General features: G+C 44.1%; 2 protein-coding genes across 18 annotated transcripts in view; one reads left to right on the top strand and one right to left on the bottom strand.

Moving 5' to 3' along the window:
• The window catches only part of SIAE (sialic acid acetylesterase), a 35937-nt gene extending 28047 nt beyond the window's left edge, over window positions 1-7890 (top strand). For 11 of the 17 annotated variants that reach the window (XM_081535093.1, XM_081535094.1, XM_081535089.1 and 8 more), the window contains 4 exons: window positions 32-165; window positions 3948-4105; window positions 5088-5280; window positions 7224-7890. In XM_081535093.1, the coding sequence (XP_081391219.1) occupies window positions 32-165; window positions 3948-4105; window positions 5088-5280; window positions 7224-7475 (737 nt within the window). In that variant the 3' untranslated portion in view covers window positions 7476-7890. Of the gene's footprint in view, window positions 1-31; window positions 166-3947; window positions 4106-4359; window positions 4818-5087; window positions 5281-7223 lie in introns of all 17 variants that reach the window. The other 6 variants (XM_081535078.1, XM_081535079.1, XM_081535087.1 and 3 more) reach the window with 2 other exon arrangements.
• A 3369-nt stretch (window positions 7891-11259) lies between these two features.
• TBRG1 (transforming growth factor beta regulator 1) lies at window positions 11260-22172 on the bottom strand. The gene is made up of 9 exons (XM_081535129.1): window positions 21819-22172; window positions 20131-20201; window positions 19283-19515; window positions 18562-18698; window positions 18123-18269; window positions 14452-14549; window positions 14110-14220; window positions 13587-13729; window positions 11260-11623 (listed from the first exon to the last, which is right to left on the bottom strand). The coding sequence occupies exons 1-9, from the start codon at window positions 21966-21968 to the stop codon at window positions 11478-11480; spliced, it is 1236 nt and encodes a 411-aa protein (XP_081391255.1). The 5' UTR covers window positions 21969-22172; the 3' UTR covers window positions 11260-11477.
• Window positions 22173-22323: the final 151 nt, after the last annotated feature.

Genomic DNA, 22323 nt, shown 5'->3' on the forward strand with positions numbered 1-22323 from the left:
AACTCCTTCTCACAGTTTGGACTGTTTGCAGGGGAGTCCAATGTAAACTTTAACAGGGACCTGTACAACTGTACATTCCCTCTGCTCATTGATGACTGGCGCCAGACCTTCCACGATGGCTCCCAGGGGCAGACAGAGCGCCTCTTCCCGTTTGGATTTGTCCAGGTAGGTGCCGAGAGGAAGAGGGTTTGTGGGCTTTGATGGGGGAGATGCTGCTGAGACCTCTTCCCTGGAATCCATGTTCCTTTTTTTTTTGCCCTCATAGCCTGCCTGCTGGTCAAAAACTGAACATAGCTTAATTCATCTCAGCTCACTGACGGGACAATTAAATCTTAAAAAAATTAATGAGTAACCAGTATTTGGGCTTCCCAGGTGGCTCAGTGGTAAAGAATCTGCCTGCAATGCAGGAGATGTTGGTTCAATCCCTGGGTTGGGAAGATCCCCTGGAGAAGGAAATGGCTACCCACTCTAGTATTCTTGCCTGGGAAATCCCATGGACAGAGGAGCCTGGTGGGCTACAGTCCATGGGGTCACAAAGAGTCAGACATGACTGAGCAACTTAACATGCACACAACCAATTTCGTAAGTGTCTCGCCTTGCCTGTTCACATGACCCCTCCAGGACCCAGACGTCCTAGTGGGGCAGTAGTTCTGACTTTTCTGAAACATAGGAATTAAACAAGTAAGATGTGACAAAAATGAGGCCCACCTCACAGGATAGACACAGGACAGGCATTAGTATTTGAGTTGGACACACCTGTCTGTAGGCGTCTGCCTCTGGTAGCCCACAGATACTTCCCTCTCACCATCCCCCCTTGCCTCCCCCCGCCCCGTTCCTCTACCCTGTCCTAGTTCACAGGCCTTTTTTTGGATAAAAGATTTTTATAGACCTGCTTTCCACTTATAATTACTTTACAATCATTTCCTTTCTCCTTTCTTACATTTGTTTTGACTTTGAACAAGAATATTCTGCTCATTATTTTCAAAATAGCAACGCCTGTCACCACTTCTGTATTACTGTTGGTAGAAACTACATTTGGTCCTTGGAGGTACTTTTTTTGCCTCTCAGCCTGTGTACATGGTGGTTGGAATGTGACTTCAATCAACTCAGGCCCAAAATATGTTTAAGTGTTTATTATATGCCACAGACTGTGTGAGCTACTAGAAATATATAGCAGGAAGCAGAGAGACCTGCTCCTTGTCCTGTACCCCTGATTTAGTAGAAGTGCCTTAGCCTCGGGCGCCAGCTTTATCATCATCAACAGTATGTTGGTTGCTTGTGAAAAACTGGGACTATAAATGTTTAACTCAAAGGGAACTGTCAAATACAATGGTTTAATGGTTCCGAGCGTAGTCTGGGGATTTGAATCTCAGCTCTGGCACTTCCTTAGCTGTGTGATTTCTAATAAGACATCGAACCTCTTTGTTATTTTAAGTATTAAATGAGCTAGTCCATGTAAAGCTTGGCACAAGTGAGAAAATGCCCGTGTTTATTATTATTAATGAGAGACGTCAGAAAATCTGGAGGGACAGTTGGTCTGTAAAGGAAGATGAGTTGGCTTGATGAAAGGGCTGTGTGTGAAACCGTGGTGGCAGTAACGGGGGCACACAGAGAGGGGACGCAAGCTGTGTGGAGAGGGCAGGGCTACACCCACGTGTCTGCAAGTTTAATACTGATGTGTGATCCGAGGCATGGGGAGAGAGAAAGAGGAGCCGGAGTCCAGGACTGCAGAGCCTATTATTGTTATCGTTCAGTTGCTGAGTTGTGTCCGACTCTTTGTGACCACATGGACTGCAGCTCGCCAGGCTCCTCTGTCCTGCACTATCTCCTGGAGTTTGCTCAAATTCAGGTCCATTGAGTTGGTTATGCCATCCAACCATCTCATCCTTTGTCGCCCTCTTCTCCTGCCTTCAATCTTTCCCAGCATCAGGATCTTTTCTAATCTGATCTTTTCTAATCAGGTGGCCAGAGTATTGGAGCTTCAGCTTTAGTGTCAGTCCTTCCAGTGAATATTCAGGGTTGATTTCCTTCAGGGTTGACTGGTTTGATCTTCTTGCAGTCTAAGGGGCTCTTAAGAGTCTCCTCCAGCACCACAGTTCAAAAGCATCAGTTCTTCGGCACCCAGCCTTCTTCATAGTCCAGCTCTCATGTCCGGACACGACTACCCGCTTCTCGAGGGAGTATATGCTTTTTCAGAAGGATTTTGGAGAAACAGTGAACCAGATTACAAACCACAGATGCTATTGTAAAATCCTGCAAATGCAGCCACTTTTATATTTTTTCGCTGTGACATGCCTTCTTTAGCAGCAGTGTTTCTCCTAATCCCTGCAAGTGCCCTGCTTTGTCTCGGGAAAAACACAGGAATTTCTTGTGGGTGTAGAGTCTGCTGGTGCCCCCATGTGGTCAATCTATAGTAGTACAGCTGATGAAGTAGTGGGGAATGACTGCAGGAATTCTCAGCCAACTGCCATTTTGAAACAACTTCCTTGGCTTGAGTGGCTCTTGGTAGCATTTCTTCCTCAGCACTTCAGGCTAGAATCCCCCCCCTAGACTCTTCTAGGTGGTTCTTGCAGGGATCCACATCATGGCGCCTGTTGGCGCACATGGCCCCACTTTCAGCCTTCTCTCTTGGGTGTTGTGTGGGAAGCAGCAGGGTTACTCAGTGGATCTTTTTATTGCCATTTTCTAGTTTTCATGACATTTCATTGCGAAGCTCCACCACCTTTTATCACTTCATGTGTTAAAACCAATTTGCATAGGAGAGTTTAATAAGAATCAGTGGTGGGGAAAATGTACTCTTTCTTTCAGTGGGAGAAACCCCACGACCAGGTGGCAACAGGGCACGGCTGCTGGAACGTGCTAAGGACTGGGGTCTTTGATGAAGTCTGCTGTGTGCTCAAGGGTAGGTGCTGAAGTTGAAGCTCCAATACTTTGGCCACCTGATGTGAAGAGCCGGCTCTTTGGAAAAGACCCTGATGCCACAAAAGATTGAAGGCAAAACGAGAAGGGAGTGATAGAGGATGAGATGGTTAGAAAGCATCACTGGCTCAATGGACATGAATTTGACTAAACTCTGGGAGATAGTGGAGGACAGAGGAGCCTGGTATGCTGCAGTCCACGGGGTTGCAAAGAGTCGGACACGCCTTAGCAACAAGGGCAGAGTCCTCTCCACTTCCCTACAGAGCTTTGCCCAGTGTTGTGCACAGATGTACAATAGGTCAGTGACCTACCGCTTTGTAACAGACGACCTCAGAACTTTGGGGCTGACAATAGCAGCCACTGTGTTTGCTCCTCATTCCATGGGTTGGCCAGGCAGGGAGAGGTGGTCCCCCGGAGCGGCTCATCTCTGCTCTGGGACTTTAGCCAGGCTTGCTCATGTGCCTGCAGTTGGAACTGAAGGATCCAGAATTCACGTGACTGGACCCTCAGCTGGGAAGGCGGGCACATGAACGCCTCTCTCCTCATGACCTTCCAGTTCCCAAGGCCACTGTCTCCACATTACTTCAGCAGGGTAGTGGCACTTTTGTTCCATGGCCATCTCAGGGTTCTGAGAAGACGAAACCAGAAGGCAAGCACTCCTGAGGCAGAGACTCAGTAGCTGCTCACCATCACCTCAGCTGCATGCTGTTTGTCAGAGCAAATCACAGGCTTAGCCCAGGTTCAGTGCGAGGAGAAATAGACTCCAGGTCTTGCTGCAAGGAGGGGACTGGAGGGGCAGAGTTCCACCACAGCTTGTGGGGTGAGCAGTTCAGCCATGAGGGTGAAAGACTCAGTAAGAAGGTGTTGGATCAGCCCGTGGGCGAGTGAGTGAAGCAGAAGCAGGGTCTGCTTGTGAAAGACTCCAGTGAAGGTTTCTTTTAAAAATTTTTTCTTCATGTTTTTCTAGCTTTTTTGAAGTGTAGGTTTCTGATGCAGTGAAGTTCTGATGCACAGTGTCTACTTTCTAGTTATCTTCCTATTTGTTTGATGAAGCCCTGAATGATGGACTTCCCCAGATCCGTTGGCATCAGACAGCCGACTTTGGCTACGTCCCCAACCAAAGGATGCCCAACACTTTCATGGCTGCCTCCGTGGATCTCTGTGATAGGAACTCACCTTTTGGCAGGTGGGTGCTTCTCGGGCTTTGCTTGAGCAGTAATAAGTGTTCTCTCTGGCCTTCTCTTGATGTTCACTTGTGAGAGGGCCTAAGGAATGGACCCTAGAAGCATGATTTATCCATCATTCACACCCTGAATGTGCTACAGTAACTAAAACCCCTCCCCACCCCAGGGCCTTGATGCCACCGAACCTTATTTCGTGTTGACACTCCATGTCCAAAGAAGGTCCACCAAGGGGCTTTGCTGTTGTCGTCATTCACAGATCCAGAGCGACAGAGGCTCCGGGGGGATCTGCGCTTCCACAGCTGCCTGACGGTCTCATATTCGCAGCTGGATGCTTCCACCCGAAGCAACACAAGTCTCTTCTGCTCACATTGCACTGGCCACGGCAAGTCCCATGGCCACGTCTATTTTTAGTAAGAGCAGGGAGTGGAATTCTACCACAGACTCAGAGGAGGACTACTGGGACGTTGGTGAACAGCCCTGATGACTACTGCCTACTAGCTGTAGGATACCAGGGACTGTCAGTGTGACATGGAACCCAATGCAGAGTGTCCCAATTATAGTAGGAGCTTGAATGAATATTTGCTTTTTGAATGAATGAATGTTTGTTGAGTGAACACATAAAACCTGGAGGGGGCCAAGTAATGAAAAACTGATTCAGACGAAACACTTTGAGAACTTTGAGTGCTTGCGACAGTCTTACGAGAACTCTTCTAGGTAAGTTCCAAAGTCTGCCCTCCCTCCCTGCTCCTCTTCCCTTATGCCTTCCTTCCAAGCCATCAGTTATTTCAGGGTTGTAGAAGACCCGTCTGTGGTTACAATTCACCATTTCTCTTAGGCTGACTAGTCACGGATCACTGGCTATTAGATTCAGTCTCACCTTCTTAAAGGGTGCTTTGTATAAGATTTCCTTTTTTTTTTAATAAAAAAAATGTGACTATTGTTGAGCCCAAACCCGAAGGTCTCTCCCTGTTCTTCGTCCTGTAGCATACACCCTCGAGATAAGCAGACGGTGGCCTACAGGCTGCACCTGGGGGCCCGTGCCTTGGCTTACGGGGAGAAGTTGATCTTTCAAGGACCACTGCCTCAGAAGATAGAACTCCTGGCCAACACGGGGCTGCTAAACCTCACATATTCCCAGCCAATCAAGGTGCAGAGGCGTGACGACAAGATATTTGAGGTAAGAGCTGCAGAAAACAATAGGGATTCATCCTGTGTGGAGATCAGGATTTCCTCCACACCGAGGCTCATCTCATTATACACGAGGCAGGTCTTGGTTGGTCAGGGGCTAAGTTTATCTCAGAGTGACAAGCAAGCAGGTCTTAATTCATTCACTTAGAGGCAATTTTGATGGGACAAAAGCTAATTTAAAAATTAAATCACTATTAAATAAAAATATATAGAAATGTTATGAAATAAATATTTTTATTTTATAAAATATATAATTTTGTTTAAAATTTATAAAATAAATTGAACAATTAAATTAATTAAATAATAAAAAATAAAAAAATTATTAAAATTAACAAATTAAGAGTCCGTATTAAAAAGACATTCCTTTTGTATTTTCCCTCCCAGAGCAAACATTTTTGCTCAGGACAGGTAGCATTATTTGTGGGTACCTATTTGAAAGGAAAGGATCCTGGCTGCAGAATATTTCCCTCATCCTTGGACATCTTTTTTGGTCGCACTATCCTAAATTCTGATTTTCTTCTGAGTTTAATCTCTCCTTTAAGAGATTTAAGTGTGGTGATTTGCAGCTTAGTTTGAATTACTGTAATGGGCTTCCCTGGTAGCTCAGCTGGTAGAGAATCCACCTGAAATGTGGGAGACCTGGGATCCATCCCTGGGTTGGGAAGATCCCTTGGAGAAGGGAAACACTACCCATTCCAGTATTCTGGCCTGGAGAACTCCATGGACTGTAGTCTCTGGGGTCGCAAAGAGTCAGACATGGCTGGTGACTTTCACTTTCACTGTAATGGAACTCTGTACTTGCTTCTAATACCTGGTGAGGATCATTCCATTGTGGAACTGGGGCTGTTGATGAAATAGCTTATTTAGGAGTCTCCTAAGGTTGAGGCTTCCCTGGTGGCTCGGTGGTAAAGAATCCACCTGCCGATGCAGGAGACTCGGGTTCAATCCCTAGGTCTGGGATTCCGATCCCCAAGAGAAGGAAATGGCAACCCACTTCCAGTATTCTTGCCTGAGAAATCCCACAGACAGAGGAGCCTGGTGGGCTACAGTCCATAGGGTCACAGAGTTGAACGCATCCGAGCAACTCAACAACAACAAGGCCAGGGTGGTGGCTGGAGGCATCCCCAGGTGGAATATTTAGATGAGTGTCTTTGCGAGTCCTGAGGCCTTTTAGGCAGTGAGGGGCGGTGAGTGAAAAGAGGGCATTGGAGGGACAATGAAAGAATGTAGAAGACAAACTGTAATTACACAAGAGTCCATGGGGCTGTTCCTCCTCTGGAATCCCCCTGCCTCAGGTGTTTACTTAGCACCTAACTCCACTTAGCTTCCCTGGATGCTGGGTTTTAGGTGAGTCCCGGCTCCCTGGAATCTGCATTCTGAGTTCCCCTCTGTAGTCAGCTGCTGGCAATCTGTCCACTGCCTGGCCCTGGAGTCTGAGTTGGGGCCAGGACAGATTTGAACCTTTGGGAACTGGGTATTTTAACACTCCCTTCACCAGAATCACTTTCTGACTTGAGAACAGCTTACCATCCACAGTTCCGTGTGCCCCTTCATCTTCCCCCAGCTCCACTGGGAGCCAGAGAGCAGCCCAGAGGCTGGCTTAACTCACCCAGATTCCTGCCTGATTGGCGGGAGGATCACAGGAAGACTGTTCAGCGGAGCCTTTCTTAAGTGCTTCATGTCTCCATGCTGTCTTGTCTCTCTCAGTAATTTACTGTTTTATTTCTTGATCTCAGCTGTTTATCTTGTGAACTTTTATTATCGATCTGTGGCTGTGATAACCAGACCCAGTTTGTCCTGGTTATTGTAGAAAACCCGTCCTTGGCCAAGAGCAGCCCCTTCTCTCCCTTCAGTCTGTCTGCAGAGCAGTCCCATCTCTTGGCACATCCTCCCAACTGTCCTAACCGTCCCCGTTCGTGACCTCCTGTTTAGGTCTCCTGTTGCAGCGACCGCCAGTGCACGTGGCTTCCAGCCCCCATGGACACCTTCTCCACCCAGACCCTGGCCCTGAACATTGCGTCTTGTCGTGACACCCCAGCTGCTCTTCGGTATGCCTGGACGCCATGGCCTTGTGAATATAAGCAGTGCCCCCTGTACCACCCCACCAGTACCCTGCCCGCTCCTCCCTTCATTGCTCTCATTACAAACCTGAGCCCTGGGTATCGCAGCAGGACTGCTAAATGATCTCATAGCAGTGTAGTCACGTCTTAGACATAAGTGTGGATCCTTTAGATTTGGGCATTTGAGTTTAAATGACAACTACTGATTTTAATGGAAATTAATCAAACTGCCTCACTGACAGCACCCGGCTAGCACGTGGCTGTTTCCATATTCTAAGATGCCAGGGCTGGTAGGCAAATGGAACGAAAGCTTGCCTTATGTCCTCAGCCAGGCCAGGTATCCATTAGACTAATTACCAGCTACAAACAAGTTGAACTTGTGTCACTCACTTCCTTCATTATTTGGAGTGAACAGTCTTTAACACTTTTGTGTTACCCCTAGACTGTGGAAACTCAGGATTGGAAGCGATTTTAAGGCCTTGGAGGCTGACTAGCATTTATGTGTGTTTTTTAATAAAATTTGACAAGTGGTTATCAAATTTCTGTAGAGTTTCCATTCTAAACTTCCCAACAATTTTTCCTCATGTGGAACTGAAATGTTTTCTTCTGGTACACGACAGTCTTTCAGAGAATTGAAGATGGCCCTGTTTTGTGCTAAGCTAAAACCAATTCTATTCCTTCAGTCTAAATGATAATGCGGACGTTTAAAACAAAGAAACCACAACCATGTGCAGGGACTTGGGGAGGCGCGCAGGGATGACCATGAGGTGGCACGAGAGACGGCGAGGTGGAGCAGCCCGTGCGGGAACCACATGACTGCAGAGGTCACGGATGGGTAGATAGCAATATCGGGCTCTTGACAGGTAAGAGGTTTAACAAAGAAAATAATCCAGATGGGAGAACAAGGAGAGTCTGAAGGTAAAGCTACATGATAAGCATTTAGAAAAATAATCCAGCTGGGACGAATGTGAAAGAGGGCTTTGGTGTATACTGTTGAGAACCATAATGGTGTTTACTGGCTGATTGAAAACAGCTGAAGGCATTTGATAACTGTCATCTATTAAGCTGGAAATAAAAGTATCATCCTGAGTCATGGGTACACATTGATCTCTAGAGAAAACTGGGTTTGGAACAGGCTTGCAAATTGTCCTTTGAAACTGAGAAAGGAGCAAGATTTATCTGCGAGTAGTTTCTACTGTCTTAATGTGAAAAACAAGCACAGAAGCACACGCATCCCTCTCCACACCTGCCCTGAGGGGTCCTAGTGTAACTGAACAGCAGGAATGCTTTGTCAGTGCCAGGATTTTATTTAAAATTTTATTTATCTTTTAATTTTTTGGCTGTACCACACAGCAGGCAGAATCTTAATTCCCCGACCAAGGATTGAACCCATGCCCCTGCAGTGCAGTCTTAACCACTGGACTACCAAGGAAGTCCCAGTACCAAGATTTTAGTTAGCAAAAACCAAAACAGCTATGCAGCATGCAAGGAACTTGGGCTCCTTTGACTACTTCTAGCGTACAATTAACTTCTCATACCTGCACCTTGGACTCTGACTCATCTGACCTCACAGAAACCATGAACCCTGCACCAACTCCTGAGGAAAAAAATGAATCTACTGTCTACCCCCAACATACAGGTGCTCAGTAGCTGTTCTAACCTGGAAGGAGCAAGAGATGGCCAAGAGCTCTAGGCCTATGTTCCCTTCACTCCTAGTAACCTAGGGCACAGCGTATAACTAGTTAGGTTTAGGTAGTGGGTATCTTAATGCAAGTCATGTGAAAATTAATTTTTAATGGTTGAATAATTTAAAACATTCTCTAGGAATTCAGTGTATTTCCCAAATGAAAATAATAATACAGTGAAATTTATGATCACTGTAGAAGACTTGGATGCTAAAGAAGAGCATAAGCAAGTAAAAATGATCCCCAAATTCATCATCTGGACAGTGTTTTGGTGAACATCACTTGATTTGTTTGGGTCACATTTTACATACCACTACATGGGTATATTATTTTGTTATTGGTGTTTTTGACTTATTATAACAAAATAATTTTCCTAGGTAAAGTGAAAAGAGATTTCATTTGCTTCAGTTTGTGGGTGCCCCATACTTGAACCAATTTGCTATTAGTGGACATAGAGGGTTTTAAACTAATACTGTGATAACTGTTACATGTCAACATCATTCTGTGCTTAATCTCTTAGGGTCCCTAATGTGGACTAACAGGTTTAAGGATAAATACGTTTAACATTTTAATACCTACAGCTTAACCCTTCCAAAGGATTCAACAGTTGACATTCCCACCAAGGCAGAGTCCCATATTTCCCCCCTATTCTCACTGACACTGAATGTTGTCAAACTTAAGAAATCTTTAACAATCCAATAGATGAAAAAAATTTTAAGTGTATAGCTACAACAGTGTTTTTCAAGTTATTTAAAACAATGGTCCATAGTAAAAACACTTTGTATCATATATCCCCATGTGCATTGTGAATGGGAGATAAACACCTATATACACAGTATCGTTGAATTCAACCTTTCAACATGCAATGCATTCCAGTATGTTGTCTTCTAACTTAATTTTAAAAGATGTGGGTCTTGACTGCCAAAGTTGAAAACAACTAATAAGGTTGAGCTTCTAGGGAAGCTACAAACGAATACTTATTAAGTAAACCATGCACTAACTTATGGGCTTCCCTTGTGGCTCAGCTGGTAAAGAATCCATCTGCAATGCGGGAGACCTGGGATTGATCCCTGGGTTGGGGAGATCACCTGGAGAAGGGAAAGGCTACCCATTCCAGTATTCTGGCCTAGAGAATTCCATGGACTGTATAGTCCGTGGGGTCGCAAAGAGTCGGACACGACTGAGCAACTTTCACTTCATGCGCTAACTTATAAAAACTCTTTAATGTCTTTCTTAAAATGAAGCTCATTGTGAACTTGTGATTAACTTGGACTGTAACAGAATGGAAAGATATAGGTTATGCAGCAGATACCATTTCTGTGTTAAGTGCAAATGGGTTTTGTCATCTGATGCAGAGAAATAAGAAAAATGAAAAACATGCAACAGTTTTGAGTGATCTCCTTTCTATCCTCAATTTGCTATTATCCAGATTTTATTATATTTTTGCACTGTAAAAGTTATAAAAACTTGTAAGACCATAATTGAAAGTCATAAAATTAACATTAGTCACTTTAGCTTCTGACACTTTATGGTGGCCAGTGTGACGTGCTCTAAAGGCTGCATTTGATCCGTCCCTCGGCTGTCCAGATATAGTCCCATAAGATGCCAGGCCCCGTTTGTTTTCTCCGTTAGTGGCTGTGGATCGTAGCACAGTGACAACCCAGTTCTCACCACTCCCTCCCCATCCTTCTGCATCTGGGCTCCTTTGGTTCCTTCCATTCCAGCCAGCCCTGGTTCCTGGCTGGGTGACAGTGAGTCATCACACAAAGTACTGTGGAGTTGAACTGGCTGGGCTTCAGTGATAGGTTAAGCCTCTACCTTAATGCTGTAAGTGGAGTCCAGAAAATCCTGTTATATAGAATGCAGTGTTATTACACGACTAATGAACTGATGGGGTAAGTCTGTTATGGAGGATGGGAACCAATTATGTTGTGTTAATGTGTGGCTTCAGTGTATTCAGTGGAGCCACAAAGGGGATGCAGACAAGGCTAGAGATGATTTTTTGTATCCTCTTGTGAAATGTGAAAAAGATGAACAGTGGGCTTTGGACTGGACCTTCCAGCTTGGGGATGAATAGGATCTGATTCTGATCACACTGACATGAAGATAAAGCAGCTGCAGGGGCTGAGACTTACAGTCAACGACCCAGGCTCAGAATCAAGGGTGGAGGGTTGTCAGAAGGTGTAAGATTCTGATTATATAGTGATGACAACAAGATGAAAATAAGCAGAACTGTCAACAGAAATTTATTACTAAAAATAAAACAGCTGAAGTTTTTCCCAGGAAAGCTGTCACCATGGGAACCTCTGTGACAAAATGTGTTAATTTACTATCTTCTTCACCCCTGAGTTGCTGCCTTCTTCTCTATAATCTAAGTATTACTTAGTTTAAGCTAAAATACCCATCCTGATGAGAATGATGTGGCATCGATCCCTTTTACTTCAATCCGGAGATTGAGATGGGCTACACGGTGACGGAGATTTCAGGTGACGAAGGTGAGCATCTACCAAGGGTTCATGCGTCAGGAACATGGGTTGGTAAGAAGACACAAAGGCTGTAGGCTGAAGCTCAGGGAGGTCCAAGGATCCTGGAGAAAAAAATGCCTTGAGTTCCACTGCTGCCTGGGAATCTTAGGAGACTGGCTTGATCAGACAAATACATATCCTTTTAATTCTTTCAACTCCTTCTCATGTGTCAGCCCAGTTCTGCCCTTGTTTGATGAGACAGGACAGATATTTACTTTTACAATGATGCAAACTGGCTGAAATACAGCAAGTGGTGCTGGGAAAGCTGGAGAGCCACATGTAAATCAATCACAACCCCACACCCTACACAAAAATAAACTCAAACTGGCTTAAAGATTTTATGTAAGACATGACACCATAAAACTCCTAGAAGAGAACACAAGACAAAACATACGACATAAATCGTATGTTTTATGTTTTCTTAGGTCAGTCTCCCAAGGCAAAAGAAATAAAAGCAAAATAAACAAATGGGATCCAATCAAACTTAAAAAGTTTTTGCACAGCAAAGGAAACCATAATACGAAAAGACAACCTATGGACTGGGAGAAAATATTTACAAATGATGCAACTGACAATGGTTGTGTTTTGAAAACATACTAATAGCTCATACAATTAAAAAAAAAAAACCCAACTGAAAATGAGCAGAACATCTAAACAGACATTTCTCCAAAGAAGAAATACAAATGTCCAATAGGCACATGAAAAGATGCTCATCATCCCTAATTATTACAGAAATGCAAATCAAAACTACGAGGCACCACCTCACATTAGTCAGAATGGTCATCATTAAAAAGTCTACAAAATAATAAATGTTGGAGACGGTGTAGGGAAAAAGGAACCCTTCTACACTGTTGATGGAATTTAAGTTGGTGCAACCACTGTGGAAAACAGTATGGAGGTTCCTCAAAAAACTACAGTCATAAATATGATCCAGCAATCCCACTCCTGAGCATATACCCAGACAAAACTATAATCCAAAAAGATATGTGCACCCCTATGTTCATAGCAACATAATAGCCAAGTCACTGACAGATGAATGAATGAAGATGTGGTATGTAAACATAGATACACATACATACATACAATGGGATATAACTCAGCAATAAAAAAAATGAAATAATGCCATTTGCAGCAACATGGATGGACAGAGGTTATTATACAAAGTGAAGTCAGTCAGAAAGAGAAAGACAAATACCATATGATATTGCTTATATGTGGAATATAAAATACAACACAAATGAACATACCCACAAAACAAAAACAGACTCATCGACAGAGAACAACAGACTTGTTGCCAAGGGAGAGGAAAGGATTGGGAGTTTGGGATTAGTAGACTAGACATGCAGACTAGTACATACATGAACAAAATGTATGGATATTTATGGATGGATGGATAAAAAACAAGCTCCTAGTGTATAGCACAGGGAACTATAGTCAATATCACGTGACAAAACATAAAAGACTATAAAGTATATATGTATAACTGAATCACTCTGCTGTACAGCAGAAATTAACAGTGTAAATCAACCATACTTAAATGTTAAAAAAAAAAAAGGAGAAAACTGTGGCTGAAATAGATTAAGTAACTTGTCTAAGGTTACAGAGCACAGTAGGCAAAGACAGAGAAGTTAATTCTGTTTTCTCATTTCCAGTCCAGGGCTCTCCCTATATGACTCCCATGCTGGAACCCCTGATCACTCCACTCATTTGTGGGGGGAATCCATGGAGCATAGGCAGGACCAAGGCCATGGATCTCCTCACTACATGTGCCCAGAGTAAACTTCCCGAGAGTTCTGCTGAGGACTTATCTAGCTTAGAAAATGAGCTGCCCTAAGTTCTTGGTGAGTCACCCCAGGATCTCAGCCATGCCTTGAGACTTCTGCTATGGATACCTTGTGGCTGGAGCAGGGAAAGCCTTTGTCACTCACTGCCCAGGTCAGTGGGATACTCGGTGATGAAGGAAGAGGGAAGGGTAGCCTAAAAACAGTCAACTTTCAAACCAGAAGGGAAAAATAAAAAAGATACCTTGTAGAATGGGATCACTATGATCTTCATCGAAGCTGTGTCTCTGAAAGGCTTCAAAGCTTGTAGCTATGTCATTCTCTAGCTGTTCTTGTGGTGGCGGGCTGTCTCCAGGTTTGCACACGTCAAACTTCACCCACTGGTAACTGCAGGACCAAAGGGAACATTATTGAGTCATCTTTTGGCTGTTAATCCATTCGTCCCTCCAAAGGCATCAGGTCTTTTTTCTTTAGGTCTCTCCCACATACATCTGAAAAACATATTAACTAACCAAAATTGAAAAGCACGCAGACAGGTGTCTCTAGTGACCCTTATTCTGCAGGACTTCCCCATCCGTTTGCTGTCATGATGCACACAAATGATAAGACCTCCAGGACAGCGGGGTACCGTCCACAGGCCGCAGAAGACAACACTGTGCCTTATGTACAGAAGCAGCGCAATAAACAGATGAACAGTGACCACCAGTTTAGTCCCTGCCCACGGAGCACGGAGCTTCCTTCAAGGAAATGGATTCGACTCCACTTACTTGACACATTTTCGAGCTCCTGGACAACTCTGGATCAGGTTGTGGATGGTTGGATGAGAAAACCCAAAAAAGTCGGCTCCAGACGGTTGCAGGTTGGGTATTAGTTTTCCCCTAGGTGGGAAAGGGAGAATTTTTGCTTGAGAGCTGAGAGCTGAGTATGAACACACAGAGCAGTCTTTCCTGACTTGGAGAGTCTGGAGAGTGTAGCTGCCAAGATACGCCAAGGACACAGGCTAGCTTTCTATACTATAAGGGATCTCTACTCATTAAAAGCAAGAGAGAGGGTCTCACTGTACCCCAACTGACCTTTCTAGCCTGCCTTCCAGTTACCGGTCAACTTACATAGCCGTACTGATGGTCTTGAGCAGCTCTGCATGACAGGCATCAGCGGAAGAGCTGATGATAGCATTCTGGGGGTCGTCTTCAGGAACAATTTCAAACTGAGAAAGATAAAGGAGCAATGAGCCCAGCCTTCAGGGAGAAGGTGGCAGAGTCACACTGCTGCTACTGCTATTCTTCACTCTGGAACCTGAAGCAAGGTGTACCTCTTGTTTACCAGTGTCCTGGCTGTTAGACACTCCAAACCATAAAACAAAGAAAGGCTTTCAACTGTTTGATTCTACACCCTTTGTTTAACTATTGTCCAGAGGGCAATGCTTAATTTGTTCCATACTTTTCCAGATGCTTTCTTATCCACTAACTTATATTTATAAGCTATAAATATAGATGATATTTTAAAACAAATGAGATTGTTCTCCACATAATATTATGTTGATTTTACAGTATCTAGGAAGAGATTTAGGCCATTTTGACTACAAATCCCCATTTCACTTTATTTGTAAAATACCTTGTTTATAAAAAGAAACTGTTAGATCAAAATTCTACTAATACTGAGGAATTTTTGCCAGCAAAGTATTTTGTAACAAGTGCAATCTAGCCAACAATTCCCTGATGAGTTTTCTATACTGTTTAAAGATTTCTGGCAAAAAAAAAAAAAAAAAAGAAAATTCTTTTCTGTAACAGGTTCTATATTTAGTCAGTTAAATCCCTTGACCAGTTTTCTATAAAGTTCAATTATGCAGTTTCCAGTCTTTCAGAGTTTAATCAAATTATTCCACACAGGATTAATCTATTTTCTGTATACCTATATATATACACCCACACACATACACACTATATATATTTATATATAGTATATATGTGCTTACAATGATGTGCATTTATCATTTTTTTTTTAGAATTCAAAACAGACCTTACTGAGTAGCTTCTACTACTGTTAAGTTTTCTTCTGTGGTTATTATTTCATTTGATTCAATCTTCCTGTGTCAAATTTCAGAGCTCTTTCAATTTTGTCAGTAATAAATTATCTTGAGTAGTTTCAGTCAGAATGGTTTTGTTATTTCAATGACATATGTTGCAAATTTAACATTCTGATGGTTTATATTGATTTCTCAGCTAATTCATGAAAAAACTGTGAACAATTATCTTCAAATATTTCAGGGTTGCTCTTCTATTTGATATTGATCACGCCAATTCCAATCTTTTATATTGTGTGTACACTTATATATCCTCTCGGAGCAAAGCACAGTTAAAAGCCTAAAATGTATTATTTTGGTCTTGGGATCTTTCTCTACTTCATTCTTTTAACTGTTGTATAATATTACACAAGGTGGATATATCTTAATTTTTAACCATTCTCCTACTGATGGCTATTTAGGCTACTTTTAAATTCTTGCTATTGCAAACAATGTAGCAATTATACTGTTATATGTAACTCTTCTGTTCACATTTGCACATTTCTCTAAGACATTCTAGAATATCTAGAAGTATCCTGGATCAAAGATTCACACATTAAAATTGCTGATACTACCCCAGCAGCCTCCAAAAAAAGGAACTTTACAATTGTCACTCCTACTAATGCCCTTTGTACTTGTCTTCCTACACGCTGGCCAACATTTGCTATTATCTATCTGATATTTGTGTATGAGAAAAATAAGATCTTTTTGTTTTATTTTCATCTCCCTAATTACGAGTGATGTCTGTTCTCATCGACCATCTGCACTGTTTCTGTGAAATACCTATTTTTTTTTCATCTGATTGCTTTTATATCTTAAGACTACAAGAGCACTTTATCTGGATTTTAATCCACTGTGATATATTTTATTCTTGTTTGTTGCTTGAGTTTTAACTTTGATTATGGTAGTTTTGTCATTCAGAAGTGTTTAGATTTTTAATAGTCAAATCTGTTACTATTTTCCATTATGGCTTCTACTTCTCACATCTTGCTAAAGAAAACCTTTCACCTCACCCTAGGACTATAAAAATATTGTTCTATGTTTTAATATTCTATGTTTATGTTTATATTACAGTATAGAACATTCTATGAAGCTAAAGTAAAAGTCATATTGGCATTTATAGTCAAATAGATGAAATAGAACTGTCTGGAAACACAACAAAGTATTGCATGTATTTAGTATACATTAAAGGTGTCACTTGATGTCAGGGGAAAAAAATGAAAGCTCAGTCCATGGAATTCTCTAGACCAGAATACTGGAGTGGGTAGCCTTTCCCTTCTCCAGGGGATCTTCCCAACCCAGGGATCGAATCCAGGTCTCCCACACTGCAGGCAGATTCTTTACCAGCTGAACCACAAGCGAAGCCCACTTCAGTTCACTTCAAAGGTGTCACTTGATGTCAGTTAGGGGAAAAAATGAAAGCTCACAAGGTACCTGAAAATTGGATGGATTAATGGCTTAAAAAAATAAATTAAAAAACCCTACAGAATGTGTGTTTTCAAAAATATTTTAGCATTTGTCTTTCAGGGCTCCCTTGGTGGCTCAGATGGTAAAGAATCCGCCCGCAATGCAAGAGACCCAGGTTCAATCCCTGGGTTGGGAAGATCCCCTGGAAAAGGATATGGCAACCCACTCCAGTATTCTTGCCTGGAGAATCCCATGGACAGAGGATCCTAGTGGGCTACAGTCCATGGGATGGCAAAGAGTCGGACACGACTGAGCAACTAACACTTTCAGAGGAAATTAAGGACCAGCTTGTTGGTTGCCATTTACATTCTATTAGGATTCTGATTAGATTTTCCTTAAATATATAGATTTGTTATAAACACTGCTACAACATCAAGTCTGTCTGTTAGAACACTTTCTAAAGAGAAATGCTGCATGGCCAAGGTCATCAGAACTCTCAGCTGCGTTTAAGAGCCTTCTAACAAGGATACGAGCCATACAGTATTATCCATAAGTGGCAGGCAGGGAGGGTCTCAGCTTCTGCTCAAAGCTTCCACCCCATCTTCCAGCCATCTGCAACATCATCAGACAGCGAAGCCTGCAACTCTGACAATAGTCTATCTTCCCCAAGGATCAGAGGACGTGGTGTGGGAAAATGAACCATCTTGAACCACAGCATTGAGAGGAGGCACAGTCAGGGACTTCCCTGGTAGTCCAGTGGTTAAGAGTCTGCCTGCCAATGTAGGGGACATGGGCTCAATCCCTGGTCCCAGAAGATCTCACATGCCATGCAGCAGCTAAGCCCATGTACCACAATTATTGAGCCTGCACGCCTAGAGCCTGTGCTCCACAAGGAGAAGCCACCACAATGAGAAGCCCGCACGCAGCAATGAAGACCTAGTGCAGCCGAACATAAATGAATACATTAAAAAAGAAAAAGAGCATGTGCAGTCAAAAATGAATATGTAGTTTCTCTGCTGCCTCCATTTTGGTTCCACCTGAACTGGCAGAGTGTCACATTAATCTTCCCTGAGTGTAAGCCTGCACTTCACACATGAGCAGTTTGGTCAGGCCTCACACGGTCACCACTAATGTGAGGAGCAGAACGGTTCAGGGGAAGGGGTGTCAGTCGGGGAAGTCACATGGATGCAGATTCACACCCTGGCTCCATCACTTATTGGTAGAGTGCCTGTCACAGAGAAGATTCTCAGAAAAAGAGGGCAAAAAAAAAAAAAAAGAAAGAAACCCAGCAGTTATCCTTAGGGTGGGTACCTGAGGCTGCGTGCCACCGTCCTTGATCTGACAGGTGTACAGACACTCCTGGTCTGGACTCCGCATGCTGGCATAGACCCGAGTGCTGCAGTAGCCCACGGGGTAGATGGCAGTCTCGTCATGGAAGCCAGGTCGGTCGGTGATGATCTAGAAAAGATCCCCCCAACTTGCCACTGAGGTCGCTGAAGAACTGAAAAGCCCAGGGTACTGTGGAAGCCTCTAGAACCACCTTGGGGCTGCAAAGAGTGACTCAGATCAGAGAGACAAAGAGCGCAGGATGTGCAGCCGATGAAAACAATCTGCTTTCCTAGGGACTGGAGGTTTTCAGGGGTTGGTCTGGATCAGAAAGACACTGCTGCTAATGGGAACAGGGAGGGAAGGCTCAACCCCACTCCCGAGTCTCTGCTTCTCCTCTCTCCTGGCCGCTGGGCTCACTCACCTCCCCCAGGCTATACACTGTTAGGCCCCCCAGTCCGATGGGGAACACAGGCCGTCCTGAGGGGTCCAGGGCAATGGGCTGAACCGGCTTGCGGGCACCTGCCTCCATTTTCTTTTTCTTGGATGTTTTCTTCAGAACTGAAACGCAAATCTGGGGTCACCCACTTTAGGCCCCTCGCAATGCTGAGGGGAAGGGAAAAAATTTACATGATGCAGAGCAATGAGCCAATCCTGGTTCTATGCACGCACTGAAAGGGCACATGGGGCTCTTCCCCAAAGCCCTGTTTGTCTTTCTAACCCGCCCACCTGTCTGTAACCAATTTCAGCATCAGGGCTTAGGATCTAAAAGCCTTATATTTTGTAAGGTCTCTGGCTTCATTTATAAGGTCAGCAATTTCCCAAGCCCTCTGTGTGCTCAAAGGCCAACGAGCCCATTTCCCTGCCTCTAGGAAAGACTGAACTGGAGGCTCCCAGACAGTTGGGAGTGTAGGAGAAGTGGGGGAGGCCCTGAACTGCTCCCGTTACGTTTAATCAGGTCTAACTGTGATTCCTCTACCTGGAATGGCTGGAAGACACTTGGTTTTCAAGGGCTTTTACCAGGGTTGCTTAAGGACCAGTGAGAATTACATCATCTCTGTGGCCGAGTGTCTACCAGTCAGGACCAGGTTCTTGTCATTAGTTGCTGAGCCACCAGGACAACTGATATCCTCTCCCCAAGGTACCTTCCAGTTTGTTGTTCTCTTTGCCTTTTTCTTTTTTCTCTTTCTTGGATTTCTTCCCAAATGGTTCCTCAGCCCCAGTGCTCGGCCCAGAAACTGGCCCAACTCCCTGGAGGGTTCCCACAGAGCTGGCCACACTGTAAGTCAGGGGCAAACTGGAGCTGTGGGAAGGAGCTGCAGCCTGAACGTCCCCTTCGGTTAGGGCCTGTAGCTGGAGGAGCTTCTTTAGCAAGTACCTGAGGTTGGGGAGGAAAGGGAACAGGGATATGAGCTTCTGTTTTGTCTCAATTCCATATTTTATTCAAGTACAAGGAAAAGTCAGAAGTACACGCAAAGATGATCACATTCACAAAAGTAAAGTTTTTATTGAACCCTGGGAAAAATGAAGCTCCAGAGGATAACACCTCAAGAAGCTAAGGATACAGGACTACAGTGCATCCTTTCTGCATATGGAGAACCCTTCTAACTGGATGCTGCAAGATGTTAGGCTTCCAAAGGGCACATATCATGAGCTGCTCACTCAGAGTACTACATGCTGAAAAAATATTTGTAGGAAAAAAATGCAGTTTCTTTTATTCCTTGGCTTTTATAACAGCAGAGTTATAGTAAAATTACTTATTGGATGTGGTCAGAGATTTTAGTCAGAAAGATGAAGAGAGCTGTTTCATCATCACAGTCTAACATGACCTGGGTTGCTATGAACCAGTAGCACAGGCTGTGAGTTTCTCTGGACCACACTGGTGGCTGGTGCAAAGTACAAAAATCTTGATGGAGGAAAAAACCCTCAAGAGCACCAACACCATATCAATCACCAAAAATGTGATTCTGAACACAAAGTGACCCCAGCTCACCGTCTCTCTTCTTTTGCTTTAAGAAATTTTTCCTCAAGACGAGCAATTTCATCACAAATAGCAGCATTTTCCTTGAAGAAAAATTTGAAATATAATCACACAAAAGGAATAGAAGATCAAAGTACGCTGAGAAGAGGAGCTATATTCCAAACCAAAGAGGTATGTGTTACTAGGGAGAAGAGCCAGTCTACATTGCAGACAAACTGTAAACAAACCTGTAAGTTAAAGGCAGGGCCAATTTCTACTATGGGCACAGTAGTAATTGGGAAACTGCACCACCTTTGAGTGAAAAGGGGGAGTTAGTAATGATTTTGCCAGAACAATATGGCAAAGTAGGGCTGTCCCAGGAAAATCAACACATATGGTCACCTTAATTAGGGTAGCCTTCAGCAGCGAGAAGGCCATACTGCTCAAATCTATAGATACTTTGGCTCAACCCTTATAACCATGGGGAGCGTCCTCACTCCCAAGTGCCTTGACTCTTAGGGAGCTTATAAAACCAACCTAACCCAAAGCAAACCATGCAGTAATGAACCTTAAAGAGAAACATCTGGATGGAACAAAATCAAGTCTAGTCTATAAAATTTTAAACTTCACAACCTATTTACATGTATTCAAGCATCATCTTTCTTTACTGATGACTCCACTGATCTCCCAAACATCACTCCTGAGGGGACTGTTTCAATCCGGATGTTCCACAGTTGGGACCTCAGACGTTGAACGATCAAAACAATACCTTTTTTCTTCACAAAACCACCTTCATGGGTCTGATGGAACCAATAGCCTAATAATACAGGTGCCAAGCTTTAAGTACCGCTGATATTTAGGGATAAAAGGCAACATCAACTAGATACCAAATCCTTTTAATTCTGCTTTTCTTACTTCTCTCCAGTGCACATAGCAGGTGCCAAATAAACGTCCTCAGAATAAAAGTTCTAATTTCCAAACCTTTCCCTGTGCGTCCAAAAAAGCTAAGGAATGTTCAAATTTTGGTATAAGAAGAGGTTAAGGTGTTGATTCACATGTGGGAAGACATTTGAGATACTTGCTATCTCTAAGCACTGAGCTGAGCTTGAGCAAGCCACAATATCGTCTAACAGTTGTGGCTGGCAAACCAGACAGAGTTCATTCGTTCAATAAACCCGGTGCATCTACAATAAAAGATAGGTAGAAACACTTGGAAGACTCACAAGAGATCAGAAGCGGGGACTACTGAAAAGTTTCATGTACCTGTTCAGGGAAGGGGTCGGCTGTGGGTGTGCGGAGTGCGTGGGAAGCAGGCTGCGGTAATGGAAGTAATAAACTAGAATCAGGTGTTCGACTTGTTGGAGTCAGGGCTCTGCCATAGTTCTCAAGTTTCTCTGGAGAACCAAAGGCATTTCCAAGAATTCTGTGGCAATAAGGATAGTGACTAAAGCTTACTGACACATCTTCTAGGTACTGACCCCTTAACTTTTCTCATTTAATCTTCATTAACTCAGCAAAGTAGTTATTAGCTTTCATTTGCAGACGAGGAAACAAATTACAGCAATTACGTAATTCGCACAAGGCTAACAACAAGTAATGTACCCTGGAAGAGCTAACATTCTATTAACACTGACACTCTGGGAAGGGGAACAGTTCGGGGAAAGATTTCGGGAGTTAGGAGGGGCTCAAGGTGGAGAAGGCCCGAGCGCCGGCATACTTACAAACACCGTGGCTTTGGCCGCTCTGCGCAGCCGCAGGTACTTGAGCCGGTACTTCTCGTTCAGGCTCTTCTTCGGGAGCTTTTTCATCCTGGCCTTGCTGGACTGCAGAGGGTCTCGCGGCGAGGAGGCCAGGTTGCCCAGCAGGCTCATGGTCCGGCCCCGCTATGGGGGCTCCAGAGCGCGGCCTGCATCGGCCCTTCCGCTAAGGGGCGGCCCTTAACGCCGGCTTGGTCTGGTCTGGGCTGGCGGGAGCGGGCCTCTAAAAAACGAACTCTCTGGGAGGTTCACCAGACGCCTGGCTTAACCGAAACGACTCCAGGGACCTCCTGCACTTCCGCTTCTGCCTCAGAAGTCGGCGGCGACCGGAGGTTACGTCACGACGTCAACCTCACGTAACTTCCGGTACTGGGAGCCGGGCGGTCTCGGCAGGGCGGATCCGCGGCTCGGGAGGCGGGGAGGAGGGAGGAGGGCGGAGGGCGGGGCGGAGGGCGGAGGGCGGGGCGGA

This window comes from Giraffa tippelskirchi, chromosome 10, assembly GCF_054371585.1.
Source record: "Giraffa tippelskirchi isolate mGirTip1 chromosome 10, T2T-mGirTip1v1.2.pri, whole genome shotgun sequence".
Taxonomy (NCBI): domain Eukaryota; kingdom Metazoa; phylum Chordata; class Mammalia; order Artiodactyla; family Giraffidae; genus Giraffa; species Giraffa tippelskirchi.

Coding starts and splice junctions, on each gene's coding strand:
- TBRG1 (XM_081535129.1), bottom strand. CDS start 21,968: ATGAGCCTGCTGGGCAACCTGGCCTCCTCGCCGCGAGACCCTCTGCAG. Junction 18,270..18,561: donor CAGTGTATAGCCTGGGGGAG/GTGAGTGAGCCC, acceptor GATCTTTTCTAG/ATCATCACCGACCGACCTGG. Junction 14,221..14,451: donor AAGACCATCAGTACGGCTAT/GTAAGTTGACCG, acceptor TTTCCCACCTAG/GGGAAAACTAATACCCAACC.